At 50.1% G+C, this 27,699-nt stretch overlaps 2 protein-coding genes across 5 annotated transcripts in view; one reads left to right on the forward strand and one right to left on the reverse strand.

The window, feature by feature from the left end:
* LOC126522517 (sulfotransferase ssu-1-like) overlaps window positions 1-24,944 on the reverse strand; it is a 44,362-nt gene extending 19,418 nt beyond the window's left edge. The window contains exon 1 of the mRNA XM_072288788.1: window positions 24,821-24,944. Coding sequence (XP_072144889.1) covers window positions 24,821-24,891 — 71 coding nt within the window. The 5' untranslated portion in view covers window positions 24,892-24,944. The remainder of the gene's footprint in view (window positions 1-24,820) is intronic.
* Window positions 1-27,699, forward strand: part of LOC126522509 (sulfotransferase ssu-1-like) — a 59,207-nt gene that overhangs the window by 29,225 nt on the left and 2,283 nt on the right. For 2 of the 4 annotated variants that reach the window (XM_055066442.2, XM_055066441.2), the window contains exons 2-3: window positions 25,659-26,029; window positions 26,456-26,761. In XM_055066442.2, the coding sequence (XP_054922417.2) occupies window positions 25,683-26,029; window positions 26,456-26,761 (653 nt within the window). In that variant the 5' untranslated portion in view covers window positions 25,659-25,682. Of the gene's footprint in view, window positions 1-22,120; window positions 22,379-25,658; window positions 26,030-26,455; window positions 26,762-27,699 lie in introns of those variants that run through there. The other 2 variants (XM_050171265.3, XM_050171264.3) reach the window with 2 other exon arrangements.

Here is a 27,699-nt window from a genome sequence, read left to right on the forward strand (position 1 = left end):
TGGCGGCTCGACGCAATCATATTTAATCGATCATGTTTTTACTAATGAAAACAACGTGTCATTATTTCGCATTATTGGCGGCGCCTCCAGGACACCAAAGCGGCAACGGGGATATCAAAGCTAGAAGCCGGACTGGTCCGTGGGTTGGGGCTCGCAGAGGCCTGCACGTGCCAGGGGAGTATAAGATCGGCTGTCCGCTATCGCGGACAGCCAATGTTTTATGCGAACACCCCCAGGCACGCTTCGGCCTCTGCGGCCCCAACCCACGGGCCGCCCGGCTTCCAGCTTTGATCCCCCCGCTACCGCTTGGGTGCCCCGGAGATCCTGCGCCGCCTGCTTTAATATAACCTCAGGTGCTCTCCTGAGGCCTCCGTTTGCCGGTTACATGTGCCCTCCTGGAGCAGTGCTTGTAAAAAAATCCGATCTATCGTCGCGACGAAAAATTCGACCCGCGACTTATAAAACACCAGTCAGAACATTGTCCCTTCAGACACAGCGATCACCAAGCGGCGTCCGCGCCCACTGCCTCACCGCGCGGGCAGCCAGCGGCGGAGCGTATAAACCAACTCGACCGAACTCCGCAATGCCGGCATGTCAGGGGACAAACGAATACAACGCAATCTAAGAAACCTCCTCCGTAGTGCCTAGGCTGAGTCATATATTCAAGGAGCAAAAGCCCCCAGATTTTCTCCCTCGCGCCCGCTCTTACTCGCGCCTGCGCAGAAACGTCGAGCTCCGTCAAAAGTGGCACGCCCCGTTGTACCTACGAGCAATTCTAAATACGCATCCGGGAGGCGATAGGCGACGGAGAGAAGCGACGGGGTTGGGGCGAACGAGACTGATGGCGTCGAGGTGAGGGCGAGCGGCTGTAGCGAAGGTTCGGGGCAGGAGCATCAGCAGCAATGGGGTCATGGCGGGTGGTATAGGGAACAGAAGGTCCAAAGGGGCGGGAATGAGCGGCGGTGTATGTCCGAGGAGGTGGTGGCCATCGGTTGCGGCAGTGACGAGCGACGTGGCCGATGCGACAGCAGTGAAAGCAGATCGGCCTGTCATCAGGGGTACGCCATTCGGGCGGGTTGCGGCGCGGTGTGGGAGAGAAAGGCTGCCGGGGACGAGGAGGGCTGCTAGAGAACTGGGGAACCGTTGGTGTAGACTATGGACACACGGAGTTGAGACCCATGTTCTCAAATTCCTTTCTGACGACTGCCTGAATCAGCGCAATCGTGGTTGCTGGTGGATCGGGTGGCGTCGCGGAGAAAGCTGGCAAACAGGCGGCCTCGAGCTCGCGGCGAACAATACGAGTGACATCATCACAGGGGGTGGTTTGACGCGGTCGACCCTCACATGTGGACGTAGCGGCAGTGTTGGGGAGCCGCGTGATGTGATGTGTGATACGGCGGCTCTTAGCTTGTTCAAGGCGACGGCATTCTTTGATGATGGCGTCGATAGTCGAGACGTGGCCGAAAACAAGCAAATTGAAAGCATCGTCGGCGATGCCTTTGAGCACATGCGACACTTTATCTGCCTCAGACATAGTATCGTCAGCTTTGCGGCAGAGAGCCAAGACGTCGAGGATGTATGAAACGTAAGGCTCTGTAGATGTCTGAACACGAGACGCAAGAGCCTTTCTCGCGGCAGCCTTGCGTCCAATGGGGTCGCCGAACAGTTCCCTCAGCTTTTCTTTGAAACTGTCCCAGCTGTTTATCTCGCCGTCATGCGTTTGGTGCCACACGCGTGGGGTGCCGCCGAGATAAAAGATGACATTGGCGAGCATGATCGTTGGGTCCCACCTGTTATTAGCACTGGCGTGTTCGTAGAGCTTGATCCAATCGTCAACGTCCTCTCCCTCCAGGCCAGAGAACACGCCAGGGTCGCGATGTTGAGCAACCGTGATAATTGGAGCAGTCGGACAAGCCGAAGCCGATGCAGAGGCGGTCTCGTCACCGGGAGGCATGGTGACAAGCTCGATGTACCGACCACTCCGGAGTTCCGTGGTGAGGACGGGGATCGCCGACCTCCACCAGAATGTTACGTGTGGAAAGACACAGAATAAAGAAGCTATATACAGGTTATTTACACTGGAGCCAGATCGCCAGGCCGACACTCGCTCGCGGCAAAAGGGCACCGACCCACTTCGTCGTCGTTCTCGCGGCGGCTCGTACCTTCAGCATCACTCGATGATATCGTAATAATATTCAGGCCCATTTGTAGTTGTGGACCGCCTGAGCGAACTAACTTACGTAATAGCTCGCGTCCTGTGCAATGGTCGGCGATTAAGCAGCACTCAGCTGACTCATATTGCTCGCCTGAAGCCTTTCTACCCTGCTTGTCAATCCTGACTCGCCCCACGGGCTTCGTCTGCTTGCGGGGAAACGTAACGGAAACGAAAGGCAGGTACATAAGAAAGAAGAGTAGAGGAGGAGAAGAGTTTTAGAGGCTGGACTGCGCTACAATCACGCTACGATCATCATCCATCTGATGTAAAAAAAAAACGATTTCTTCACATTACGAAGAGTTCTTCGTAACAACACACACACACATATATATATATATGTATATATATATATATATATATATATATATATATATATATATATATTGTTAGCCGGGAACTGAAGCACACAGCCCTTTTCCTGTTGCCGTTTGAGGTCCATCCTTATTCTAGTTGGCCGATTCACCTGGCGCAAGTGCGTTATTGGACTAATTGATTTTCTCAAAGCAAAATGTGTCTCAAGATTGGTAAAGTATGACTTACGCACAACATACATACATGATAGCATCCCGTTGTAATGTATGTATGTTGTGCGTAAGTCATACTTTACCAATCTTGAGACACATTTTGCTTTGAGAAAATCAATTAGTCCAATAACGCATCCCGTTGTAAGATCGGGCTACGTATGTTTGGTTTTTCGGGCGGACCACCTTCTGGGACCGGCCCGAAACGATCACCACCATCTCCAAGAAGTGGTCCGGCGCCTGTGGAGACCAACTGCAGGTCAGTCGGACCATATTTCGGCGTTTTACGGCCGATTTTCCACCTTCAGAACGTGCCGAGCAGCTAACCCTAACTTCAGTTAGGAGAGCGGCGCCGGCGGGCGAGCACGCATTTGAACATGGCGGCCTTAAGAACTCCGGCTGCGACATCGAACCCGCGACTTATTACAACGTCGCGACTTGAAGAACAGATGGATTTCACTGCATCTCAGGTGGGTGATGCAACACCGCAACACGAATGCAATAAGGCCGCCACGATCAACAACAACATGCAAAGCGCTACCGTGGTCAACGAAACGACCGCAGAAGCCGGATGGGAGCGCATTCTTTCCCTGAAGGAAAAGAAAAATCTCGCTCAGCAGCGCCGCTCCGCGCAATAAAGCGCACTCCCATCAGGTCCGACTACCAACTCGTCCAAACCCATGGCGCATCGCGGGCACCCACGACTCAAGCGTCTTCCGCCGCTACCGAAGAGTGACCTGAAGGTGGTCATCAGACCACACCAAGGGCTACCACTCAAGAATGTTACCAGTCAGGCACTGGCAAGAGCCGTCATGGAGGCGTGCGAGGACAGAACCACTGACAACAATTTTATTCTAAGAATCAAGTCAGGTTCGAACATTGCAGTGATATCCACCCCGAATCGCGATACGGCCAAGGTCATGCAAGCCATTAAATCCTTGAACATCAACGGACGACAACACCCGGTCAATGCGTACGTTACGGCAGGAGAAGACACGACGCGGGGAGTAATCCATGGGATAGAAGCACACACCCCTTCTGACGTGCTGCGATCGAACCTACGTATCCGATCGCAGGGACTGGAGTTGATCGACGCAAGAATGATGGGCGACTCACAAAGTGCCTTGCTCACCTTCTGCGGCAGCCGAGTGCCAAGGTGTGTTTATTACTTCGGGGGAGAGAAACTCTGCACACCCTACCGAAATGCGGTTCAATTCTGCCGTACCTGTGGCACCGTGGGACACCGCACCGACGTATGTCCACAGCCCGACGTACAGGTGTGCCGCTCGTGCGGGGTGCGGGAGCCTGCCGATGGACACACGTGCACACCCAAATGCGCCATTTGTGGGAGTGATCATCCAACGGGTGACCGCCGATGTCCCAAAAGACTAAAGCCAGTCAGGCAGGTATCAAGACCACGGCCAAAGAAACCAACGAAGACCCAGCTACGGTGGTTCGCCACTGAAGACGAGGACTCCGAGCTGGAGTTTCTTCCGGCCATGGATCGTCGCAGCCGCTCCAGAACCCGCTCGCCGTCGCGGAGCCGATCTTGTTCCGGGCAGCCGGGCCAGACGAGACGGTCGGCATCCCGACCCAAGGTGCCTCAGCAGCAAGATCAGACGAAAAAGAAGGAGGCCCCAAGAAGCAAGTCACCAGGGATCCTACTGGCATGCAGCACCCCACAAAATAATCAGGTGAGCTGGGCGCAAGTCGCATCTCCCACTGCCAATGCTAAGAATACACCTACACCAATCACACAAAACCCAGAGTACAAGAAAATAGTAGAAGAAAACAAAATACTTCGAAACTGTTTAGCCGAGCTACGAGCCGAGTTTGAAGCTTTTAAGCGCACGGCAAACAACAGCACATCACAGCAACCCATACAAATTGCGGACCACACTTCCAAATCACCACCACAAACATCACTGCAACAAAGTACCGCCTCCAGCACTCATTCGTTAACGCTGCAACAGTTAGCACAAAACATGCAACTAATGTTCGCAGAGCTACACAAACTCAAACGAATGGTAGAGGATGTGCAAACAAAAGCCGCAGCCGTTCCCCGAAAGAGGGTCAGTCAAAGTCCGGGAGCTCCTACCAGGACACCGAAAGCTATAGAGCACACTGATAGCGACAGTAATATCCATGGATAATATGGCAAACAACACAAAGAGCGGACACATTGAAATCTGGCAATGGAATTGCTGCACGCTACGCACTAAATTGGCTAATTTCACGCACTACATAGAATCGGCGCCAATCCCTCCCGACGTTATCTGTATTCAGGAAATAGGGAAACAAAATCAAAAACTCGAAGGCTACGAGCTATATGCTCACCCTGACTACCCTCAAGTAGCCACCTTTGCCAAGAAGGATGTCGCGATTAGCGTAAATTATTTTTTCCGGGAACCTATTCAGCACCAGATAATCACGATTTGGCCGCAGAAAAGGGGCAAACCTAAAACAATTATTGTCAACGTTTATAGTTCTCCCAGAGAAAAACAGGCGGATTTTGAAAACGTGGTGGCCACCGCGGTGCGACTCGCTCAAGGTAGGGACAAATTAATATTGTTAGGCGACTTTAACGCTCAACACTCAAACTGGCGCTACAGTAGAGTCAATCCCAAGGGCATATTGTTAGCAGACGTTGTAGAGCGCTACGGACTTTTCCAGCTAACTCAACCGGATCTCCCAACGCGAATCGGGAACAGCGTGTCCCAGGACACTTCCCCCGACCTCACGTTCACCAACAACGAAAGTGAGACGCGATGGACGAACCTAGGTGAAAACCTAGGAAGTGATCACTATATCTTAAGCATATCGGTTAATGCAGCCAGGATTCGAAGAGCTATTGGCAAGGCAAGGCTATCCGACTGGACCAAATTTCGTGAAAAACAGAAAACAATCGGCAGCATAACAGACGTAGGAGAATGGGCGGAGCAGATCCGAGTTATTCACTCTAGGGTCACCAAAACAATTGAAACGACAACGGAGGCTCCAGCCGTGGATCGTCACCTGTTGCATCTCTGGGAAGCCCGGAGAGGCTTCACAAAAAGGTGGAAAAGGCAGAAGCTTAATCGTAAACTCAGGATACGGATAGCTCAGCTAGCGCAGGAAGCTAACGAATACGCACAAAAGCTAAGCGACAGCAATTGGCGTCAGTTCAGCGATTCGCTTCGGGGCACGTTGACTACAAAGAAAACATGGCGCATTCTTCGAAGTATGATTGACCCGGGAGGAACAAAAACAGTCGCGAATCGCACACTTAAGCTGCTTGAAAACGAGTTTGAAGGTCGGGAAACTGACATCATAGACAAAATTAAAGAGATATACGTAGGTACTGTACCGACCGGGAAATCCACCAAACCCGTTTACGAAGGTCAGGACCAACCGGAACTGGACGCCCCCGTAACCTTTGAAGAGGTTTACGCAGCGGCACACTCCTTCAAGAAAAACACGACCCCAGGGGTAGATAAGGTCACGAACGCAATGATTCGCAATCTAAGTGACGACACGCTAAAGAGCTTGACCAAATTCTTTAACGACACGGTCTGGACAGAGGACGGCGTCCTTCCAAAAGAATGGAAGGAAGCAAAAATTATTCTTATTCCAAAACCAGGTAAGCCTCGTAACATCAACAACCTTCGACCCATCTCCCTAACGTCGTGCGCGGGGAAACTCTTTGAAAAGGTTGTGCAGGTCCGGCTCTCGAACCACATAGAGCTAAACAACATGTTCCCCTCCAACATGTTCGGTTTCCGACCCCACGTGTCAGCGCAGGACATTTTTCTACTACTAAAGCACGAGGTCCTGCACCCCAACAGAGGGTCGGAAGATAAATTTGTACTGGCATTGGACATCAAAAAGGCCTTCGACAGCATCTCCCACCACGCTATTCTGGAGGGACTGGAAGCGGTGAACTGCGGATCGCGAATTTATAACTCCGTGCGCTCGTTCCTCAGCTACCGCACGGCCACAATCGGATTAGGCTCCACGAGGTCCGACACCTTCAACTGTCCCGACAGAGGTACCCCTCAGGGAGCTATACTCTCTCCACTGCTATTCAATGTAGGGATGAGTTAGCTAGCCCTGGAGCTCGATAAGCACCCGAATCTCGGTTGTGCGATATATGCCGATGATATCACGTTCTGGGCTCACCAGGGGTCCTACGGGGGCAAGCAAGAAACCCTTCAAAAGGCCATAGACGCAGTCGTGGAATACGCGAGGGCGGCGGACATGGCATGCGCACCCGAAAAATCGGAATTCATTCGGGTGCGTGCGAAGTACGCAAGAAAGAAGGACTGGGTGCCGCTCACTTTGACTCTCGACGGGGTGCCAATTCGTGAAGTGGAGACACTCCGAATATTGGGGATGTGGATACAGCAGAATGCTGGAACATCTCACACCCTACAAAAACTAAAGGCGGTCACAGGAAATGTGGCCAGAATGATAAGGAGAGTGGCAAGAAGCAGAGACGGCCTAACTGAGGGAGAGACCATCAGCCTGGTTCACGCATTCGTAGTTAGCCGACTCACATACGCCCTTCCGTATCAGGCCTTGACAAACCAAGAGATTAAACAGGCAAACGCAATAATAAGAAAAGCCTTCAAAGCCGCCCTTGGTCTTCCCGAATGCACTAGCACAGAGAGATTCGAGGGACTGGGCCTGCACAATACTTTTGACGAGTACGCAGTCGCGACGTTATATGCCCAGAAAGAAAGACTTTGTTCTTCAACTCAGGGCAGGGAAGTATTGGCTAGGTTAGGCTTTCCCCTGAGACCCCAGTATTGCGGAGAGGAAACGGCACAGATAGACCGCAATGTTCGATCGCACATCGCGGTGGCCCCAATTCCCAAAAACATGCACCCCAAGTACCATCCCGGACGACGCAGAGCAAGGGCAAAGACCCTTCACAAACGTTTCGGCATGGGACCGGGGGTGTATTATACGGATGCCAGTCGAGCCAGCTCAGACACTTTCAGCATAGTCTCTACATGCAACAACAACATAACAACGGCATCCTTCAAAACCTCCTCGGCATGCGTGGCAGAGGCTGCAGCCATCGCCTTGGCCATTCAGGACGCCGAGCGCCAAACCAATTCGGCTGTCATATTAACCGATTCACAAGCGGCCTGCCGCCTGTTTTTACAAGGAACGGCACCCAAATCAATAATCAAAATTTTAGGCACTCAACTAGAGGGGCACCACACTATCGTCTGGTGTCCGGCACACGAGCGACTGGCAGGAAACGCTAGGGCAGACCGTATTGCTCGAGGTTTGAACGTCCGAGCAACGGCATGGCCTAGCGACGTCCTTCCACCGAATTCTCGTGACATCCTCCTACAGCAAAGGCAGGAGCGGAGACGTTTAGGACATCCTCACTCCGATTTAAACAGCGAACAGGAGAGGGACTGGCGTCGTATTCAGACGAATACATACCCCAACCTGCACCACCTACACAGAATACACCCCACGAGGTTCACTGACGAGTGCCCGTGGTGCACAGACACACCCACACTAAAACACATCACATGGGAGTGCCCCAGGAGGCCGCTGCACATAGACAGTCCCATATTACACCAACATCCACTAATGAGGAATAGGCAGTGGGAGGCATGGCTTGCGGACGAGGGTCGGGAGAGCCAGTTGGCTCTTCTGGACCAAGCCCAGCGAGCCGCTCGTGCCAGTGGGGCCCTGGAATAGGGGCTCCAACCATCGTGCCTTATTTTATTTAGATTGAATAAAGTTTTACTCTCTCTCTCTCTCTCCCGTTGTAATACGAATATATGAGAAAACATAATATATTTTGCGGGAACTCAAACATAATGCCCTTTTCCAGGTGCCGTTTCAGGTCCGACCTCATTTTTGTAGGCCCTCTGTTTGGCGCAAGTGCGTTATTGAACTAATTTAAATTCTCAATGTAAACTGTGCCAAAAAATGTGTAAAGTGCTACTTACACACAACCTACATACATGATAGTATCTCGTTGTAACACGACTATACGAGAAAACATAATTCTTTTACGAGGGAACTCAAACACAAAAAACCCATTTCCAGCTGCCATGGCGGTACCATTGTTGGACAATGTTTGCTATAATGTCGACTACAGTCGTTGCACACGCTGTGCGGCAGATGCAATGAGCAGAGCGCCCACGTATCGAGGACATATGATCAGAAAAATTTATTTTCGGAAACACGGAGGGCTCATACAGATCAGAGCATCGTTGCTGTGAAGTTAGTACACTGGGAGGCCTACTCTGCGCTCATACAACCTAAACGATGACACTCTTTTACAACCGTACCAACTGTACGCAAACAGTTCATAAAGATACACTGGTGTTGCTAACACCGAGATCAAGAAGTGGCCGCAGTTCGGCCCTTTAGAATAAACAAATTAGAACAATTCAACATCAAAAAACACCACAGAGATTCTAACCGCGCCTTCCGCTGGAACTACAAATGGGCAGAACCAGTGCCACAGGAACTCAACTTCGATGTGTGTTACCAATTGGGTCTCAAGGAAGCTTAAAATCCTCCTGAAGTGAGCCATCAAAGGCCACTGAAGCCGCAGGCGACTGCGACTGCCAACCGCGCTGCAACGGTTGCGCCAAAGGACATATTCCCCGACGGCGAGGACCAACGTTCCGAAGGCGCCTCGGGGACAAAGGCCCCTGGCGTAATACTGGGCCACGCATAAAATGAGCATGCATCGGTGCACGAGATGCCAGAATGTCCTGGCTATATACCACACAACTTGCGACGGCGTGAGCCGCCGTTTCCGTGTTTCCGCATTTGGGGCACCTCGCGTGTTGGATTATCCCTCAGAGCTGTAGGCGTTCTTGTGTTGGCAGGATTCTCCATGCCCTTTCCCACTGCATGTGTGCTAGCTTTTGAGGGAGCCTGGAATTCCAACCACGGAAATGTCGGAGTCAGGCTAGCCATGGCGGACCGAGCGGATACGAGTATTTCGCAGAGCCGCGACGGCGCTACTTCCCTTGGCTCTACCTCAGGTCGACGGCTCTGAGTTCCCGGAAGAGCGAGATGACTGGCCTGTGATACTGCGCGTGTTTTCAGCACTCATGTACAGACAGGTTCTCTAATGCTCGGGAGATTAGTACCCTCCGATGTGGACCTAGGAAATACAGAGCGAGCGGCTTTATGGATGCCCCTACGTCATCTACGACTGTCATGAATGTCTTGGGGACGAAGACGAAGGGACTGCGAGCCAGAACGCTATTTTCTAGCTCAACTATTTTCGCCTGATTTCAGTGTCTATCACGGGGCTATCGTGGGCTGTGTATCATGGGCTGTGGCACGGATGCAACTTGACGTCCCCACGCCCCTGCGCATTTCATGAATTTTGACTCTAACCATCCAAGCGTACGTAGGTTTGCTCTTGGCAAACCTACGTACGCGCACGCAGGGCGTCACGGTGCACAGTGCCCGAATGCTAGGGGATCCAACAAAGCAGTCATCACCTTCGAGGGTTCCATGATCCCTCGATACGTACTCTACTACGGATGTGAGGTGGCATGCCATCCTTACAGACGTACCCGACAAGTCTGCCAGGTATGCCTGCTGTAAGGGTACACCCCACTCCGACAGCTCGCGTGTGTCGCAACTGCGGCCTTCTCAATCCGCCAGCAGAGCATCCCTATGCTCCCCAGTGTCAGATATGTGGACAGGGATACCTAACTGGTACTAAGGAGTGCCGACAGCGGCTAAAGACAATTCGCCAACGACCACCACCCTACCCGACAAAAACGCCAACTTACGCTGAACGCGATCGAAACCCGCAGCGTCAACCACCCACACGCCGCCCTCGGAGCTACAGCTCGGAGGGGGACACATCACGCAGGCGATCCAGATCTCGGTTCCGATCCCACGTCCTTCCCAACCCTCCCCCCGACGGGCCAGTATCAACGCCCGGGCTGCCTGCGGAACCACCAGGACACTGAGCAGGAGCAGCAGCGACGACCGCAGAACATAAGCGGCACGAAGACGAAGAATCACAACGCCCACCCAGCTGGCGAGGGGTGCAGCTGGATGGTAGATGCTGCCACTCTCGTGGCTCCGCACTCGCAAAATCAACCCCACCCGCATTTGTTCAATAACAGTGTATTCAATGGGGCTGGTTGGTTCAGTTCAACCTAACCTTGTCCAGTAACCTAGCTCGCGAAAATGAGGCACTGAAACGCGAATTACAAACCCTACGAGCCACGCATGCTAGGGAACTGGCAGAGCTAAGGGCCCTCATCATGGGGATCCGTACCTCACCTCCCGCCATATCCTCCCGAACTCCTCAGCCCCAACACCCCCGAAATCCCCCCCCAGAACACTCCGGTCACCCTTTCAACACTAAACAACATGCTGAGTGCCCTCGTACAGCAGATAACCAAGCAACTCACGTAGCAGCTTACACAGCAGCTTAACCAAGCCCTCCTGCACCAAAGCACCAAAGCACACGACTCAGTGCTCGATTAGACTAAATTGAATATCGCCTTGATGCACGCATCAGCGAACAAAGCAGCATAGTGCGTAAAAAGCGAGCCACCGCAGGCATCACACCTGCCGCGACACAACCACCCCTTGCCTCCAGCCGCTTGATGCAGGCTCTCCGAATCCCTCATCCCACCTCTCAGCAATAGAATGGACAGCACAGCCTCCCCAAATAAAAAAAAAAACCCTTAGAAACCTCGCAATGGAACTGCCGCAGCTACCGCCGTAAACGAGGCCTATTACCACAATTTATTCACAAACAACTGGTACCGCCGGATATCATAGCACTGCAAGAGACAGGGACACTCCCCGCACTTGCAGGATACGATGTTTTTTACCCGCCGTGGTTGCTCAGTGGCTATGGTGTTGGGCTGCTGAGCACGAGGTCGCGGGATCGAATCCCGGCCACGGCGGCCGCATTTCGATGGGGGCGAAATGCGAAAACACCCGTGTACTTAGATTTAGGTGCACGTTAAAGATCCCCAGGTGGTCGAAATTCCCGGAGTCCTCCACTACGGCGTGCCTCATAATCAGAAAGTGGTTTTGGCACGTAAAACCCCATAATTTAATTAATTCTTTTACGATGTTTTGGTGGCCCGGAGGAAGTGAAGGTAGCTGTTCTAGTAAACAAGGCCCTAACAGTCACTGGCCACGACACTATACCTAATACCAATGTTGCCCATGTAATTCTCGAACTTCTCCTGCAAGGAAACAAGCAGAAAAGCCCCAAACGGAGCGTGTTTGTTCTAAATGTCTGTAGACCCGCCCAGGCAACCGAACACGGATCTTCGGACTCTTATTATATCGCACGAGAGAAAGAAATATTAGGCGACTTCAACGCACACCAGAAGTGGGGCAACAAAAAAAATTAGAAGAAATACGGACGCCAAAGGCAGGCAATTAGCTGCGGCTATAGACAATTTTCAGTTAAACTTGCTTAGCGATCCGGATGCACCCACGCGACTCGGAAACAGTGTGTGCCAAGGCACCAGTCCCGACCTCATTCTAGTTCACGGCAAGGCGACGTACAGTTGGTGAAACATGCAGGAGACATTGGGCAGCGACCACTGCATCGTCAGAACCCAACTCACGGAGTGCGCCAAATGTCGCCCCATCGGGCAAGCAAGGATCACAGACTGGGAGACCTTTCGCAAAGAAAGCACCTTGACTGTCGAACGTCTTACAAATCTCAGTGACTGGGCTGCACAACTTACACAACTGAGAGACAAATGTACCAAGATCATAGCCAGAACATTACAGAATGCAGAAGTCGACGGCCATCTTCTCCACCTTTGGGAGGCACGTCCCAGCATCATCGAGAGGTGGAAGACCCAGAAGCGCAATCGCAGGTTAAAGCTTAACATCGCCGCTCTCACAACCTAGGCGGAAGATTTTGCGGTGCAACTCACCCGCCTTAATTGGGCTCAATTTAGCGACACTCTACAAAAATCACTGGGCACGGCCCGCACCTGAGATATCTTAGTCACTCATCGATCCCACAACAACGAAAAATGAAACGAATAAAGCAGTAGCAAGACTCATCCACACCTATCCAGGTACTGAAGATGAGCTCTTGGAGCAAATCCGACGCAAATGCTTCGGCACCACCAACCCTCCTCCCTATCAGGGTACATACCAGGGGGGCCCGAATCACACCCTAGACAACTCCATTACGGTTGATAAGGTCTATGCCGCTATCCGCAGCTGCACTCGAAATACCGCCATCGGTTCAGATCATGTTAGCTATGGCCTCACAAGAAACCTCGGCGATTCAACTGTGCAGGACCTCACAACATTCCTCAACGCACACTGGGAACAAGGTACAGTGCCACCTGAGTGTAAACATGCGAATATTATTCCGATCCCGAAACCAAGCAAGGCGTTTGAGATCGAGAACCGTCGACCTATCTCGATGACCTCCCGCCTGGGTAAAATTTATGGGAGTGATTACCACCCGCCTCCGGAACTACTTAGAAGACCATTCACTCCTTCCTCATAACATGTTTGGTTTCCGGGCTCGCTTATCAACACAATATGTTCTACAAATCAAAGAGGAAGTCCTCGAGACAGTACCGAAACATGGGACACACATCTTCTTGACCCTGGGCATAAAAGGCGCTTTTGACAATGTTAGTCATCAGGCTGTCCTCGACGGACTCGCTGAACTCAACTGCGACCATCGAACCTACGAATACGTCAAACCCTTCCTTAACAATCGCACTGCGGCGATAGGGCTGGGCACATTTCCTTCTTCCTCACTACGCGTTCCCAACAAAGGAACCCCGCAGGGGTCTGTTATCTCTCCGCAGCTTTGCAGTGTAGTTATGATAGGCCTCGCGCGCAAACTCCAACAAATTGAGGGAGTCCAACATGTGCTTCATGCGGATGATATCACGCTATGGGCCACACAGGGCTCCCTCGGAGAAAAAGAGACCAAGCTGCAACAAGCTACCACCTGCGTGGAGGACTATGTACGTGAATGTGGCCTGGCCTACTCTACTGATCGTCTCTCAACACGTTCTGGCCAGTTGTCGGTCCCTTTAAGGCCATGCAGTAGCACCATCGTTTCAATAGAGGGCAAGCTGAAGCCCCCGAGGAGCCGTGGTAACCGTAGGGCGTCCTTCTGCAGAGCTCTGGGCCGCCATCCCAGAAGGAAGAAAGCACGGCCTGTCTGAGGGCATGCAGCACTGGTGTCGGAAGTAAGGTGACACGGGCAACATAAAAGAAATACGCAAGAAAAATGCGCCTCCGCAAAAGAAACATTGCCGAATCTTGCCCTCTGAGTAGCATCTAAAACCTGTGGTCGAGCGGTTCGCGTACGTCCAGTGAGACGACAGATTGATCGAAATCCACCCCCAGAAGCGCAATCTTTCCTACTATTTTAAGGCTGCGTGCCATGTCCGGTCTAATCTTGTCGCCAAGAGGCACAGCTTTTGTCCATGTTTAGTTTTGCCCCGATATGCTTCCAAACCCGTCGAAGCGCCTCAGCGCTGGAAGAAAACTGCCTGGGTCACCGATAAACACAGTCACGTCACCGGCATACGCTGAAACCAATATCGCCGATTTGCCCAGGAGCGGAAGGCCGCGCACTTTCGGATCAGCACATATCGCTCGAATAAAGGCAGGACTTAAAAGACAGTTTTAGCAGAGCGTTTGCTTGCGCTCCGCTCCGCACACGTTTCACCCGCACCGGTGGCTGCACAGAATGCATTGATTTCGCTTATCTAACAAGAGCGTCTTCCAGAGATGCCACTGACGTGCTCTCAGCTTGGCGGTAAAACGATTACGAAAGCAACTACACGCTCCCTGACGCACCGCTAAATCAGTTTCCTAGCGGAACGTGGTCAGCGTCCCACGTTCCGCTGCCGCTATGTGTGCTGTGCGCACGCGCGTCAGTGTTCCCAGTAGCGTTTTGCTGAGTGGCTGCGTGCCAATTGTTGTGACATTCCGGTCTGAGCGGAGCGGACCGTAAACGCTCTGCCAGAACTCTCTAAAGTCTCCTTTCGGGGCGTTTACAGCGCTCGTTCTGCTCGGACGTGTTTTTCCGTAGCTCCGGATTTTGCCCCGTTTGCTGGTTTTTCCCCACTACTGGAACCCTGTTGTTTATGAAGCGCTTTGGCGGTTCATGATCACTACTGGCGCCTATTTACAAGGTCCGTCGGCATCTACACCCTCCTGCTGCGCCGTCCAGCCCGAGTTCTTGCGCGGCTTCGCGAGTGCAAGTGCCCCCGCGGCACTTGCAACGTCGGCACGGAGCATCCAAGCTGCTGTCCGCTGCGTCGAGGGAGCGGAAAATTAGCGATGCAAATGCCATCCAAGCCAGGAGCGTCTCCTTCGCAGGGATGAGTGCAACGTGCGAAGGTGGTATCCTGAGGATAAATACCACCAGAATTGAGCACAGCAGACCTGCTGTCACGGCGCACACGTCGGCCAAGAGGACAACGGAAGCTACTGGCCTTCCATCAGACGAAAATGTAACTCCAGTAGCGCCAAAAAGACCTCGCTCATCACAAGACCTGCCAGCACGACCGAGACATACGTCTCCGGTGTCACCAACGACGTTGTGGTACAAAGTGGTTATCAAGCCTCCTGTTAGATATGACATGTCCACTCTGCCTAACCGTTTCCTGTTTTGTGCTCTTGCTGCATCAACTGGTTAATCTCGATTCAATCATTAATCGAAAAAAATAGAGATTTAGAATGGCCCCGTTCAAGGCACTACTGGTAATAAAATCACCTCTAGTGCTTGTCGAGGGTGTGCCGTAGTGCTATAGTTAACCTGCCGAAATAAGGGCCTAGCGTCTCCTTAAAAAAAAAATGGAAGGGGGCGGGACCGGGCCCCCCAGTGCTCCCGACTTTAAGCACTGATTAAAGGGGCCTATACACAGGGCGAAAGGCATGTGGTTCAAAGCGCATCTCTGTCGAACGCCCCTACTCACTCTTATCGTTCCCTTCGGCACTATGTTTAAGAGGAAGCTTTAGCTAGGGTGCTCCTATCTAAATACATGTAAAAGGAGAATTCGTTTTTCTCGGCAACCACTGCACCAAATTTGACGAGGTTTGTTGCATTTAAAAGAAAAACTTAAAATCTAGTGACTGGTGGTTTTGAATTTATGATTTAGTCGTCAATTTTTTATTAAAAATTGGGGAAAATAGAAAATTTTCAGAATACGAAACTATCAAGTTTACAACTCTGTAACTCATCGACGAAAAATGATAATACAATTCTGCGAAATGCATCTAATAGTACATCCAAAGCGGACAAAATTGATATGCTACACATGAATCTCAAAAACATTATTAACATGGAAATACAGCTTTTGCAAAACCCTTACAAACAACGTAACAAGTTCACGTAATATGTAAAATGACATATCGAATTTGTCCGCTTTGAATGATATAATGGATGCCGTTCACAGAACCGCGATATCTGTTCTTCCTGCAGAGCTATGCATTTTTAAACTTCGTGCTTCTATTTTTTTCAAACTTCTGAATTTTTGAAAAACCTTATAACAAAATTCAGGCCCTAAATCGAAATTCCGCTTGCAACAGTCACTAGAATTTAACTTTCTCTCTCAAATGCAGCAAATTTTATTAAAATCGGTCCAGGGGTTATTTCAGAAAAACATTTTTGCGTTTTACATCTATTTGAATAGGCCGCGTCGGAGTTGGGCCCGAGATAAAGCTTCCTCTTAAGACCTAAGTTTAAGACCAACGACATGTCCTGCTATATCTCTCGGAACGATTTGATCACTTCTGTTTGAAAGTCATACATGCGTAGTACCTCAAAAAGGTACTTGTACCTGACTCTGTCAAAAGCGGGCTCTTGGTTCAATGACACGCAAAAACCTGAAGCCTTTGTATGTTCAGTGGTATACTAAAAGGTCTAGGGTTAACGACAACGCACTAAAGACGTTCCTGCCGACAACCGAACGGAGTTGCTCACAGCGAACTACGTAGCCTCAGTGTTGCTTCAGAATCTTCACTAATACTGCCCCAACAGTGCCAGCTTATGACACTGTTGTGAAATGACACAGCCGATTTCAGGGCGATCGAACAAGCCACGATGATGAAGAATGGAGCGGCTGACCGTCGCTCGATCATAGAGCAAGATGGCTCGACGGTGATCCACAAATTGACGCGAAGTGGAGGCTTTATATAGTGTTGAACAGACAGTTCGGCGCCTTGGCGTAAGTGCGGGCTGAAAAGAAACTCCCACCCGCGTCTCGTCGCTTAATTTCTGTGGCAATATTACGGACTTTATGAACGCCAATCGTACGTCGCTTTAAAACGCAGAAGGCACTACGACAGCAGACGCTTTCACCAGAGCATACAGACCTCCGCCGGTTTGCCACCGTCGCTTCCGTTCTCGTCGCCGCGCCCCAGCAGCCCGATGATGAGTACGTCTGTCGATGTTCAGTGTGCGCGCTAGTTTGCCAGTGTTTTTGTTCCGGTGACAAAACCCACCATTTACCGCCGATGTCGCGTCGGGCGTCAGTTCGAAATGATCGAACGCCCTCGCCACTATGCCAAGGACCAGCCGCGCGTGTGGTCTCTTTGAGAGCTCGCGCCGTGGGGCGCATCTGTTGGCGCTTTTTCGACAACATCCGGGCTGGAACTCTATTTTCTGGCGAAAGCGACGCATGTGCCCACGCTATAGCGTCGCTTCCGCCGATTGAGGATGTTTTCCATCGCGATTCTTTTTATCGCGCGAAAAAAAATAAAGAAATATACAATAAAGGCCCGCGTATTTGAGTAGCGCGTTTGTATTACCCGCGAGGATATCGTGGAACTGCGCCTGTGGTTGGCTTTGGAATCGAGCGATGATTGCGTGCCAAGTACCCAACTTGTGCCTGAATTGATTCCTTTTAAGTTCCAATTCGAACGGGACTCAAGCGTCCCTGACCTGCCCTCTCTCGAATCGCACGCAGGCGGCAGCTCAGTCCTCTGTGGGTTCCCAGAAGAGTCGGGCCTCAAACCCGAGCTGGCCTGCGTGGTCTAAACAGTGCCGGTGCATGGGCGACGCCGGGTTAACAAACACTTCGCCAAAGTGACAGCACAAGCGAACTCTGTTTTCTTTCGCGTTGACACAGTCGCGTTTATTTAGCTTATTATTTTAGGGCTTTTATACACCGCATTGTAACGCAAATAGTTTCCTTCCTCTTAGACTGTTATCTCTTCCTGTGCTACTAGGCATGCGCCACTTGGTGTATTATCTGCCGCTCTTCAATGAACCTCTTTGGCACCAACTTGAGTCAACGCATACGTGCCACCGGCAATGGGTATGTGTTGCTGTTCATATTAATCAGTATGCCGTATGAAACATATCCCAATTGCACATCCATCACAAGGTAGATTGCTAATCGCATTGAAGCGTCGCCAAGGATCTCCGTATGTAGGATAGATGAGCCGCAATTTTTGTTTAGATCTCGAACTCCGGCAGCATCAGTGAGCCTGCTACACTTCACGTACCAGGCGTCGCGTGCTATCTCAAATGAGACAAGCATCTTGCTTTGCATCAAGAGCACATCGCAAGAGAGATTATGCGGGAGCTTTGTTTATCGAAAGAGCACGGCGCTTGCACAGCATTTCTTCGGTCGCGCTTGTTCCACTGCCGTTGCAGTTTTTTCGTGCACATGTGCCTATTTAGATGACCTTGTTGGTTCTGTATGCGCGGTTTTTTCACCCCTGTGGCTAAAAAAAAGTTGTGAACGCATAAATATCTCGGCTAAAGCGCTCACTCTGTTTTCCGTTCACTTTGATTACCCCTACCTTTTTGCTGCGCTACAAGCCTAAAACAGTCATGACATACCAACTCGCACAAACTGCCACGCTTTTACTTACAACAGCCATGATCTCTGAAAGTGTGAGTATGTTATATTTCGGTATAAACGATGAATTTATCTCCCTGCAAAATAGCAGGGTGAAAGGATGGACGTTGTACCTATAATTGTAGAACAGTTGTTGACATTTCACGTCTTAGGCTAAGCACATTACACTGTACTTTGCAACGACGCTTATCACTAACACACTATATTCTGTCTAGCGTACGTGCCAAGAATCCGAAACTGACTTTCTTTATACTGCAGTGAATTAGGGCGCGAAACTAAGTGTAATAAAGCCAGAAAAAGAAAGAACCTCCTGGGGGGGTATTCTGTAAACGTCCACCTAGTGGGCTGCCCATTTCGGCCGCTGTTGATGGGATGCAGCTGTACGAGCGAAGAGGAGGCTGGCGGTCCTAGCCAATCAGCAGCGCCCGAAATGGACAGTCCACTAGGAGGACTCTTACCATCGAAATGCGGCCGCCGCGGCCGGTATTCCATCCAACGACCTCGTGCTTAGCAGCGCAACACCATAGCCGCTAAGCCACCACGGCGCACAGATTCCCTACAAGTCTGCAGAAGCTTGCACGAAGCTTCGAGCCTGTTTTCCGGCTTCCACAGAGCTCGACCGCGGTTTATTGAAACTTCAGTAATCACTGCGGGTTTCAGAATGTCCCCAGGTTTTCTATGGAAATCTCACCAATGTAAACGCAATGCTTACTCGGTACCCGCGAAATTTAAGTTCCATGCATCTACTGGTCTCCCGTGGTGATCTTTTGAACATCGTCCGCTGCTGTTGCCCTGCAGGACGTCACGGGACGTGATATGATGGGGTAAACTTCCGCTAGAGGTACTGGTTGCTACTGACCGACGCTGCAAGATTTTGAAGGCGTCAAGCCTCGCCACCAGAACATTTGAATATATGGGCCCTATGGACTGCCGACCTTCATGCGTTGCGGCATGTCTTTTTGACGTGTCGGTTTTGATAGGAGGTGGTAATAGCTCGGAGGTGCTGTTGAAGCAGACAAGCCTACATTCCGGCGTCGCTAGGGTGTAACGACTTAGGGCTCTCACGTTATTACCCTTGAGGTCCGCCGCGTGCTTGCCCGTTGATAATGGTTACGCTGTGTGTAATGACCCGCGTAACGATTACGTAATTGTGCCTGTGTCTGGGCCCCAACTGTCTCCCACATACTTTTTCTTTCCTTTATGCTCGCGGTCCATTTCCTGCCTTTGATTGGAATAAATGGAAATATTCACTCATTTGTGACCATTATCAGTCTTAACTCACTGCGGCAGAACTCTTGGCCGCCAGTGTCGCTTTGTCATTTAGGTTAAGGCAAGCCATTTCCAGTGATAATCATTTCTCTCCCCAAGACCATTCTAAATTGAGTCCGTCGCTGCCAAAACTACTGCGTACGGTCCCCAAGGCAACTGCGCCACATCACGCCGCACCCATAAACATAACTATTGCATTGCGGCAAGGTTTATTTGTGTTCCTGACAGACGCTGTATGTGAATGTTACGACCGTGCCCAACAATGTTGCCCTAGCCCTTTTACGAACGGCTCACTGCAACATTGCATTTTCCAGGTTTGACATGTATGTTAGGTTGGATGTGGATAGTTTCCTCGATGTATGCGACAACTTGCATACAGACCGTTCAGAAACACGTCCTTCGAGATTTTTTTTTTTTGCTGTTTCAAAGTTCTTATATAAGGTGTTTATGTTAATTAAGTTCTGGGGTTTTACAAGCCATAACCACGATCTGATATGAGCCACACCGTAACGAGGGACTCCGGATTAATTTTGACCACCTGGGATTCTCTAAAACGTGCACGTATATCTACAAGCACACGCGCATTCTTGCACTTCGCCCCCATCGAAACGTAACTGTCACGACCGGCATCGAGCCGTCTACCTCGAGCTCAACAGCGCAACGCCATCGATGCAGAGTAATGTGCAACGCGAAACGTTGGTTGGTCGGGTTCCTTAACGTGCACCCAATGTTCGGCACACGAGCGTTTTTACATTCCGCGCACATCGGAGTGTGACCGCCGCGGCCGGGAAGCGAAACCGCGAACTGACGCTCAGCATCCTAACGCCAAAGCCACTGAGACGCCGCGGGGGGTGCGAAACTTTGTACAGTGGATGCCTTGAGCAAAGCATGTCGAAATGTTCGGACCTTGCAAAATGCTATGATCATCGACAAGTTCGGGACACCCGTGCCCACGAGCTAACAGGGCTGCTTTGCAACAATAATGTGCGATGGAACAAATTAAAGACAAGACAGAAAGGCATACATTATGAAACGTAACCTTTATGGTCTAGAGATTATGCGGGCTTTAAACACCACTCAATAAATAGCCGGGATCCGCCTTTGTACTCCACGCAGGAGGTGAGAAAGAAAGGGCAGGGTAACACCACCGAGGGGAAGAACACACACGCACATCCGCGAGAACGTGCTATGGTCAGAGTTGACAGGGTACCTGACGAACTTCGCGACCTTAGGAAACGGAACGGGAGCGTCCGTTGCGTTGTGCTGCGCCGATCGGCAAGCCCATGCATCGTTTACTTTTAAATTAGTCTGAATTACGAAGCTTTGGGCAAAGAGCGGAGTTCGTTTGGGTACAGCCTTGAAAAAGGTAATAAAACTAGTGCACCTCAAGTACAGTCGCGAGCAAAGGTTTCGAGATCAGAGGTGCCGTGAATGAAATTTCTGTTATCGCAGCCTAGGTACACACACTGAAATCAAGCGGCACAGCCCACGTGTGCACATTGTACCGGTGCAATGCACTGCCACAATTTCAGAATGAATAGTTGTGCTAGAAGAAATCTTTATATTCTTGCTGATGCCGTAGCGCCTAAACATTTAGTTATATATAATTGTTAGCGAATTGGCGACTATGACAACTTGAACGATATTAGGGAAGTGCCGTTACAGGCTGTTAGCGCCATTACCGCATTCCACGGCATATGAGCCGCACGTTTGAGCGAGCTAAACTCTCAATGGGAATTTCCGCAACACACCTATCTGAATATTGCACAACCTATGCACGGGGCGCGCTGTTTCATGTGCTTGTTAGAACAAGCTCTCTAATGGAACGTAGCTCGATTCAACCGAAGACTAAAAATATCCAGAAGGACTGCTTTTTGCTTGATTCGTGTACTGGCGTTGTCACGTGCGTTTGCCTTCCAAGTTGGCATCGTATACCCGGGAACCGTCACTTTAGGCGTTTGCGAGCGTTCCTACTGCAATTCCCGCCCAATGACACTGGAGATAAAACCTGTCTCCAGAGTCGGCACCTGCACGCGCGTCCTCACCGCGAGTGGTTGCTGCATCAGACCAAGCGCGAAAGCGTTACGTCGCCAAGCACGAAGGTTGTGCGCGCCTGCCTGCACGAATGTTGGCCATCAGCTATACAGCCGAGCGTCGACCGATTATCTAAAGGCTCCGTTGACGCCCTCTCTCTTACTTTTTGCATGCTATTTTACGGTTCGTGCAGCCGGTTAGGACAGAGAGAGAGAGAGAGAGGGGGGCTTCAAGGCCTTCGGAACCGGAAAAGAAAAGCAGTTGCCTGGCGATTTGTTGAGGCAAGATACGTCGGCACTGTGGCTCTCACTTTCTGTAGGCCGGTGTCGAAAGTCGCGCCGTCGCTCCGTCCTCCCTCGGACGCCGTCAATGCTGATACGACGCCCGCGGAAGGAGGACATCGCAGTGTTTGCTAGCGGTGAGTGGACGCTCTATCTCGCTCGTCTCGTGCAACGAGGGTGCCTGTGCGCCACAGTTTCAAAGTAGCAGCTGCAGTGCAGGAAATCAAGGTATGCAATGTTTTGTGAACGTAACCGCGCAGGAAACGTGGGAACCTTGTTGCAAAGGAATTTTAATTTCACTCAAAATTAACCTTCTCAATAACGAACGTTAAGCGGTAAGGATTCTGGCGTTCTTATAAAGCGTGACTTGCCACAGAGTGTAAGGGGTAAACCACTTTAAGTCGAATCTACTTGTTCATCGGGTAACGGCAAGCGGTCTGTCCCAGTCGCACTAATCTGCGGCACCTTGTTCAACGTTAACAAACGGAAATGGCGCGGAGTGCGAGGGTCAATGACAGAGCGCCAACATGCTTTGCGAGGATCACTGCGCAAGTTGAGAAAGTTCGTCACATTTCATGGCTGTACTAGTTCCAGTGACAGTACCAGTGACAGTTCCAGTCACCCTTCGTAGTACCTACGAAGGGTTACTTACTCGGCGCTACCATTTTGTCATGTGCGCGAGAACGACGTTTTTACAGCAGGTTTCTGACTTACTCATGTCGAGATGTCAGTGCTGCGCTGCTTAATCCTGGCAAGATGCATGCGTGGCACGCGTATGTTAACTTGCGCGGCTTGTAAAACTTGAGTACAACTCGTTGTCATTCTGAGGGGTAATAGCCTAAAGGAAAGGTTACGAAGTTGTTGTAGTGGCTGCAGCTTTAGTGCAACGACCAACAACGGAGCGTGTAATCAAAGCGCCACTTTTGAAATTGCGCCTACAGTGTATACCAAAATACTTGAAACAACAAGGGGACAACGAGCGCTTTGACATCATTTCGATGCCAATCGAACCACTTGCTGTCTGATAAAACGATTTTTAGCGTGGCATCATCTTTCCAGGAACATGAATTACTGATGGCGCGTTACTATAAAGAAGTTGGCTATTGGAATTAACAGAGTGCAAGCGTAAGTACGAAAGCCGACACTTGAGGCACTTGCAGGATATGAAAGCCTGTGACTGAAAAGAAACGTACTGGTTTATTTCACAGAAACAGGATTTGAAGACCGGAGCAGTGATGAAGGACAGGGAGAGGCCCTTCTATAAAATTTTGAATGGACACCGGATTCCTGGAGCGTTTTCGGAGGAGGTGCTTCAAGGATTTCTGCGCTACGAGCCGGCAGATGACGACATATTCATCGTCACCTTCCCGAAATGTGGCACCCACTGGGCCCACATGATGCTCTCGGCGACCCTGCAGGTCTGCCGAGGCCTGCCACCAAGACCGTTCATCCTTGCGGAAAGAGAGGGCGTGGACACCATCTTGGCGGCTCCGAGGCCTCGTATCGTCTGCACTCATCTTCCTTTTCGTCTTACGCCCCGCAATGAGCGGACGAAATACGTATACGTGACCAGGAACCCCAAGGACTGCTGCGTGTCATTTTTCCATCACACAAAGGCCTTACCCAGCTACGGATTCGCGGATGGCACCTTTAACGAGTACTTTGAGATCTTTCTCGAGGGTCTAACGGACTTCGGCAACTACTACGACAATCTCAAATCTTGGTACGCTCGCAAGGATGATCCGAACGTCTTGTTCATGACGTACGAATCTATGAAGCTTGACAGCGAAGGTTCCGTCATTAAGTTGGCCAAGTTCGTGGATGAGCAGCTTGCCGTAGCGCTCGAAGAAGATAGCGACAAGATGCAATTTGTATTGGAGGCGTGCAGCGTGGATCGCATGAGGAAAGAAGCCCAGGGGCCCTTTGTTAGGAAAGGTGTGGTAGGCGACTGGAAGAATTACTTTTCGCCAGAACAATCGCGAAGGCTGGAAGAGAGATTCATGCTAGAAATGAAGGGAACGGACATACCTGACCTCTGGAAGGACGTTGATTGGAAACTCAACGGACCAAACGGCGCTTAAAGGCTATGCCCAATATTTGCTAGAACTTGGTGTTAGAAAGCAAGAGAATGTCCTCAAAAAAAGAAAGCAGGTTCCATGTTATTGATATTTTCGAATGGTACTCATGGTACAGAAAAGTCGAGGCAGATTGTGCTATATATAGAATGTGATTCGTGCCATATGTACTGTGTTGTATTGAGAATGTTTGACAGCAAAACACTAATAATTTATACTCATTTCATGTGCTAGCGCACAAGCACGAAATATTTTCTGGTGTTGTTGGTTTTATATACTTCATTTTCTTTTTCCGGCTTGTTGCTTTGAAATGGCACGGTACTCTGCAGCACTTGTTTAGCCTAATGTACTTGCTTTTACTCTGTATTTTCATCTAATAAACTTTACTGCTCCACGCTAATGCGGGAGACAATTGTACAACTCTTTTTTTTTGCCTTTATGAATATGGTTCTGCCTACTGGCTTTCGTTGTGGTTCATCGACAGTCTATTTTGCTTTCGCATATATTGCGATAATGTTTGATCTTGAATGCAGCGCCTTAAGGAAGTATGCCACTTGACGTGTAGAAACAAAGGGAGAGAAGAAAGAAAACTCACCGTGCAACAAATTCCCGAGACCCGTCTCCATTTCTCCCACTGTCGAGCACTATAGCTTTATGATTAACCATTATGCCTGAGCAATAAACTGCAGCACAGATTGCTCAAACGCGCGTCATTTAACGAGCAGCAGCTGTTTTTAGCGGCGGCGCTACAGCGTTGCATGTGGACAGAGTTGCGTTAAAGGAAGGAACGATTGCTCGGTGAATCTCGAGGGGTGCACAGAAAAGCCCGGCCGGCCTAGCAGTATGTTTGAGACCCTTGACTAACCAGTCGTGTCTATAGCTCTGCCCTTGGATATTCAAAATAGGCTTTGAAGAAGACAGTCATTCAACACTTCACAAACTCGTGTTTTTTTTTTATCACGATACTTTCTTCTAAGCTCAAGTGCCGCTGTTTAAGTCCCCTTTTCGAATTTGTGCCTATTTATCATAATTTACTCAATTGAGATGCACGTTCAGCGCCGTGAATTTATGTCGCATATGCTTGCCTTCCTGACAAGGGCACTGAGTTTGGTTACGATAGGGAAAAGAGGGCAAGCTACAATTAAAGTTGACGCTTTATGATTCCCAAGCGAGAAAATGCTCGCGTACGTAATAGTCCAACAAGACATGTCGCGCGCATGCAGTCAATGGTTCATATTGCTGCGCGACTGGATGCATGGGCATGTTGGTTGCAGCGTAACGTGTGTCCCTTGTGCTTTGCTTTTCATTGCTGGAGGGCGATGCAGCGAATGAAACGTGTTATGTGCGAATGCTTCTCATTGGCCCCATAACACTACCCCACCAAGAAGTAGCACGCATTACTGATTCATGAAAAATTGTGTTTTGGAATACAGGCGCAACCCACAGGAACCGGCACAATGACCACTGCCACCAGCAACAAACTCCAGCCCATCTTCCAGTTGATTGATGGTATCAAGATTCCGCTCGGCTTTGACGGTGACAAACTGCGTTCGGCTCTGAAGTACCAGGCCTCGAGCGGTGACATTTTCATCGACACGTTCCCCAAGTGTGGAACCAACTGGACCAAGCGCATTGTGGAACTGCTGATCGGCGGCGAAGATGTTGCGTCTCAAAAGGACGGCTACGGCCTAGCGACCACATTCTTCGAGATGGTGGGCAAGGACACCATAACAGCCCTGCCCGAGCCAAGGATTGTCACTACGCACCTTGCATACCAGCTCGTCCCGAAGCACCCGGATGCAAAGTAAGTGGTCCTAACTGCTGCTGAAACAGATACTAGATATTGTGTCGGCACTCTCTCCGATTCTTTTTGCTTGACTATGCCTAATTCAAAGCATAGTCATAAAGCTTGGTGTGTATGATCTAGGCTATGCCGATCAGGAAACGAATAATCATGCTTATGTGGCTTTTAGTGGTTGTTGGCAGTTGTTGGCGACTGGCCACAATGATACTCCCTTATGCTATTCAGCGTTGGCACACCTCAGAAACAATACGGCTGGAGAGTAGGATTTTCGTTTACATCTAGGGGAAAGAAAAAGAAGTAAAAAAAAGTATGTCAACGAAAATTACGATCGACGCTATGTGCTCAAAGGCTTCTATTCAATTTAGCTTTAGTGTGCTTATGTCATTGATTGCTGCCACTTGATCGTATGAAACTTGTCGTATTCAGGTACATATACGTGGTGAGAAACCCCAAGGACTGCTGCGTGTCCTTCTTCCACCACACTAAGAAGACGAAGGCGTACCACTTCGAGCAAGGCACATTCGAGGACTACCTGCAGCTATTCATAAAGGGAGAGACGAGCTTCGGTGATTACTTCGAGCACTTGGTCTCGTGGTACCCTCACGTCGATGAGCCCAACGTTCTCTTTCTCACGTACGAGGACATGAAGAAAGACCCGGCGGCTGCCGTGCTCAAAATAGCGAAGTTTCTGGACGTCCGCGACACAGAGCTACTTGATGTTGATTCCAACAGGTAATTTTTTGTACTTTTGTAGTGCTTCGTGATAAAATTTACAGACATACAACAAACACCAAGTCAGGATAGACTGCCACTTTCACCTTCAGTAATGGTCTGTGCATTTACTCGGCCTAAGATGACTTATTCATCCACCTGCCACCGATCAAATGCGGAGGAAATTGGGCGGTCGTTCACCGCAGCCAACGAGCGCGAACTTTCTTGAAATTTTCTCCCCAACTGCGGACACGACGACGCCAGCGACGTCATAATTTTCCCGGCATTGCATCTTGTTCAAGTACTTTGAACGCTGAAAAAGCTTGCAAGAACTGTTGGTGGAGCAGTCGGTGTGTCGGTCGGTAGGTCGCTCAGTCGATCGCTCGCTCGCTGAAACGTTAAATGGAAGGGAAGTGTAAAGGAACAAATAGGAAGGGTAACCAGAACTGCATTCGCTAGCTACGTCATAATATCGGGGCTCTAAAACCTGCAGTGAAGAGCTCGCACAATGCAGACACGCGTGCGAAAGTGCCCCCTGGCTCACGGGTATTGACCACATTATTCGTGTAGCGGCGAACGATGTCATTCTGCCAGGATCCTCTTCTGAGCGGCCTGAGGAGAATGCCGGCTACAGGCAGATAGATCGACCGATATATATATATATATATATATATATATATATATATATATATATATATATATAGATAGATAGATAGATAGATAGATAGATAGATAGATAGATAGATAGATAGATAGATAGATGGTTCTTCATAAAGAAGAAAACGAAAGGATCATGAAGAATGAAACTATTGCTGACCACGGTGCAAGTGTCGAACCTTGACGTTAACTTGACACCTAAACAGTAGCAATAAACTTGCCGGCAATTGCTCCTCCTAAGAGCCGCTTTTGGTCGCCGTTTTAGGACACTAGAGCTAAAGCAGGCACACAAGGCAACGCGC

This window comes from Dermacentor andersoni, chromosome 6 (assembly GCF_023375885.2).
Source record: "Dermacentor andersoni chromosome 6, qqDerAnde1_hic_scaffold, whole genome shotgun sequence".
Lineage (NCBI taxonomy): Eukaryota > Metazoa > Arthropoda > Arachnida > Ixodida > Ixodidae > Dermacentor > Dermacentor andersoni.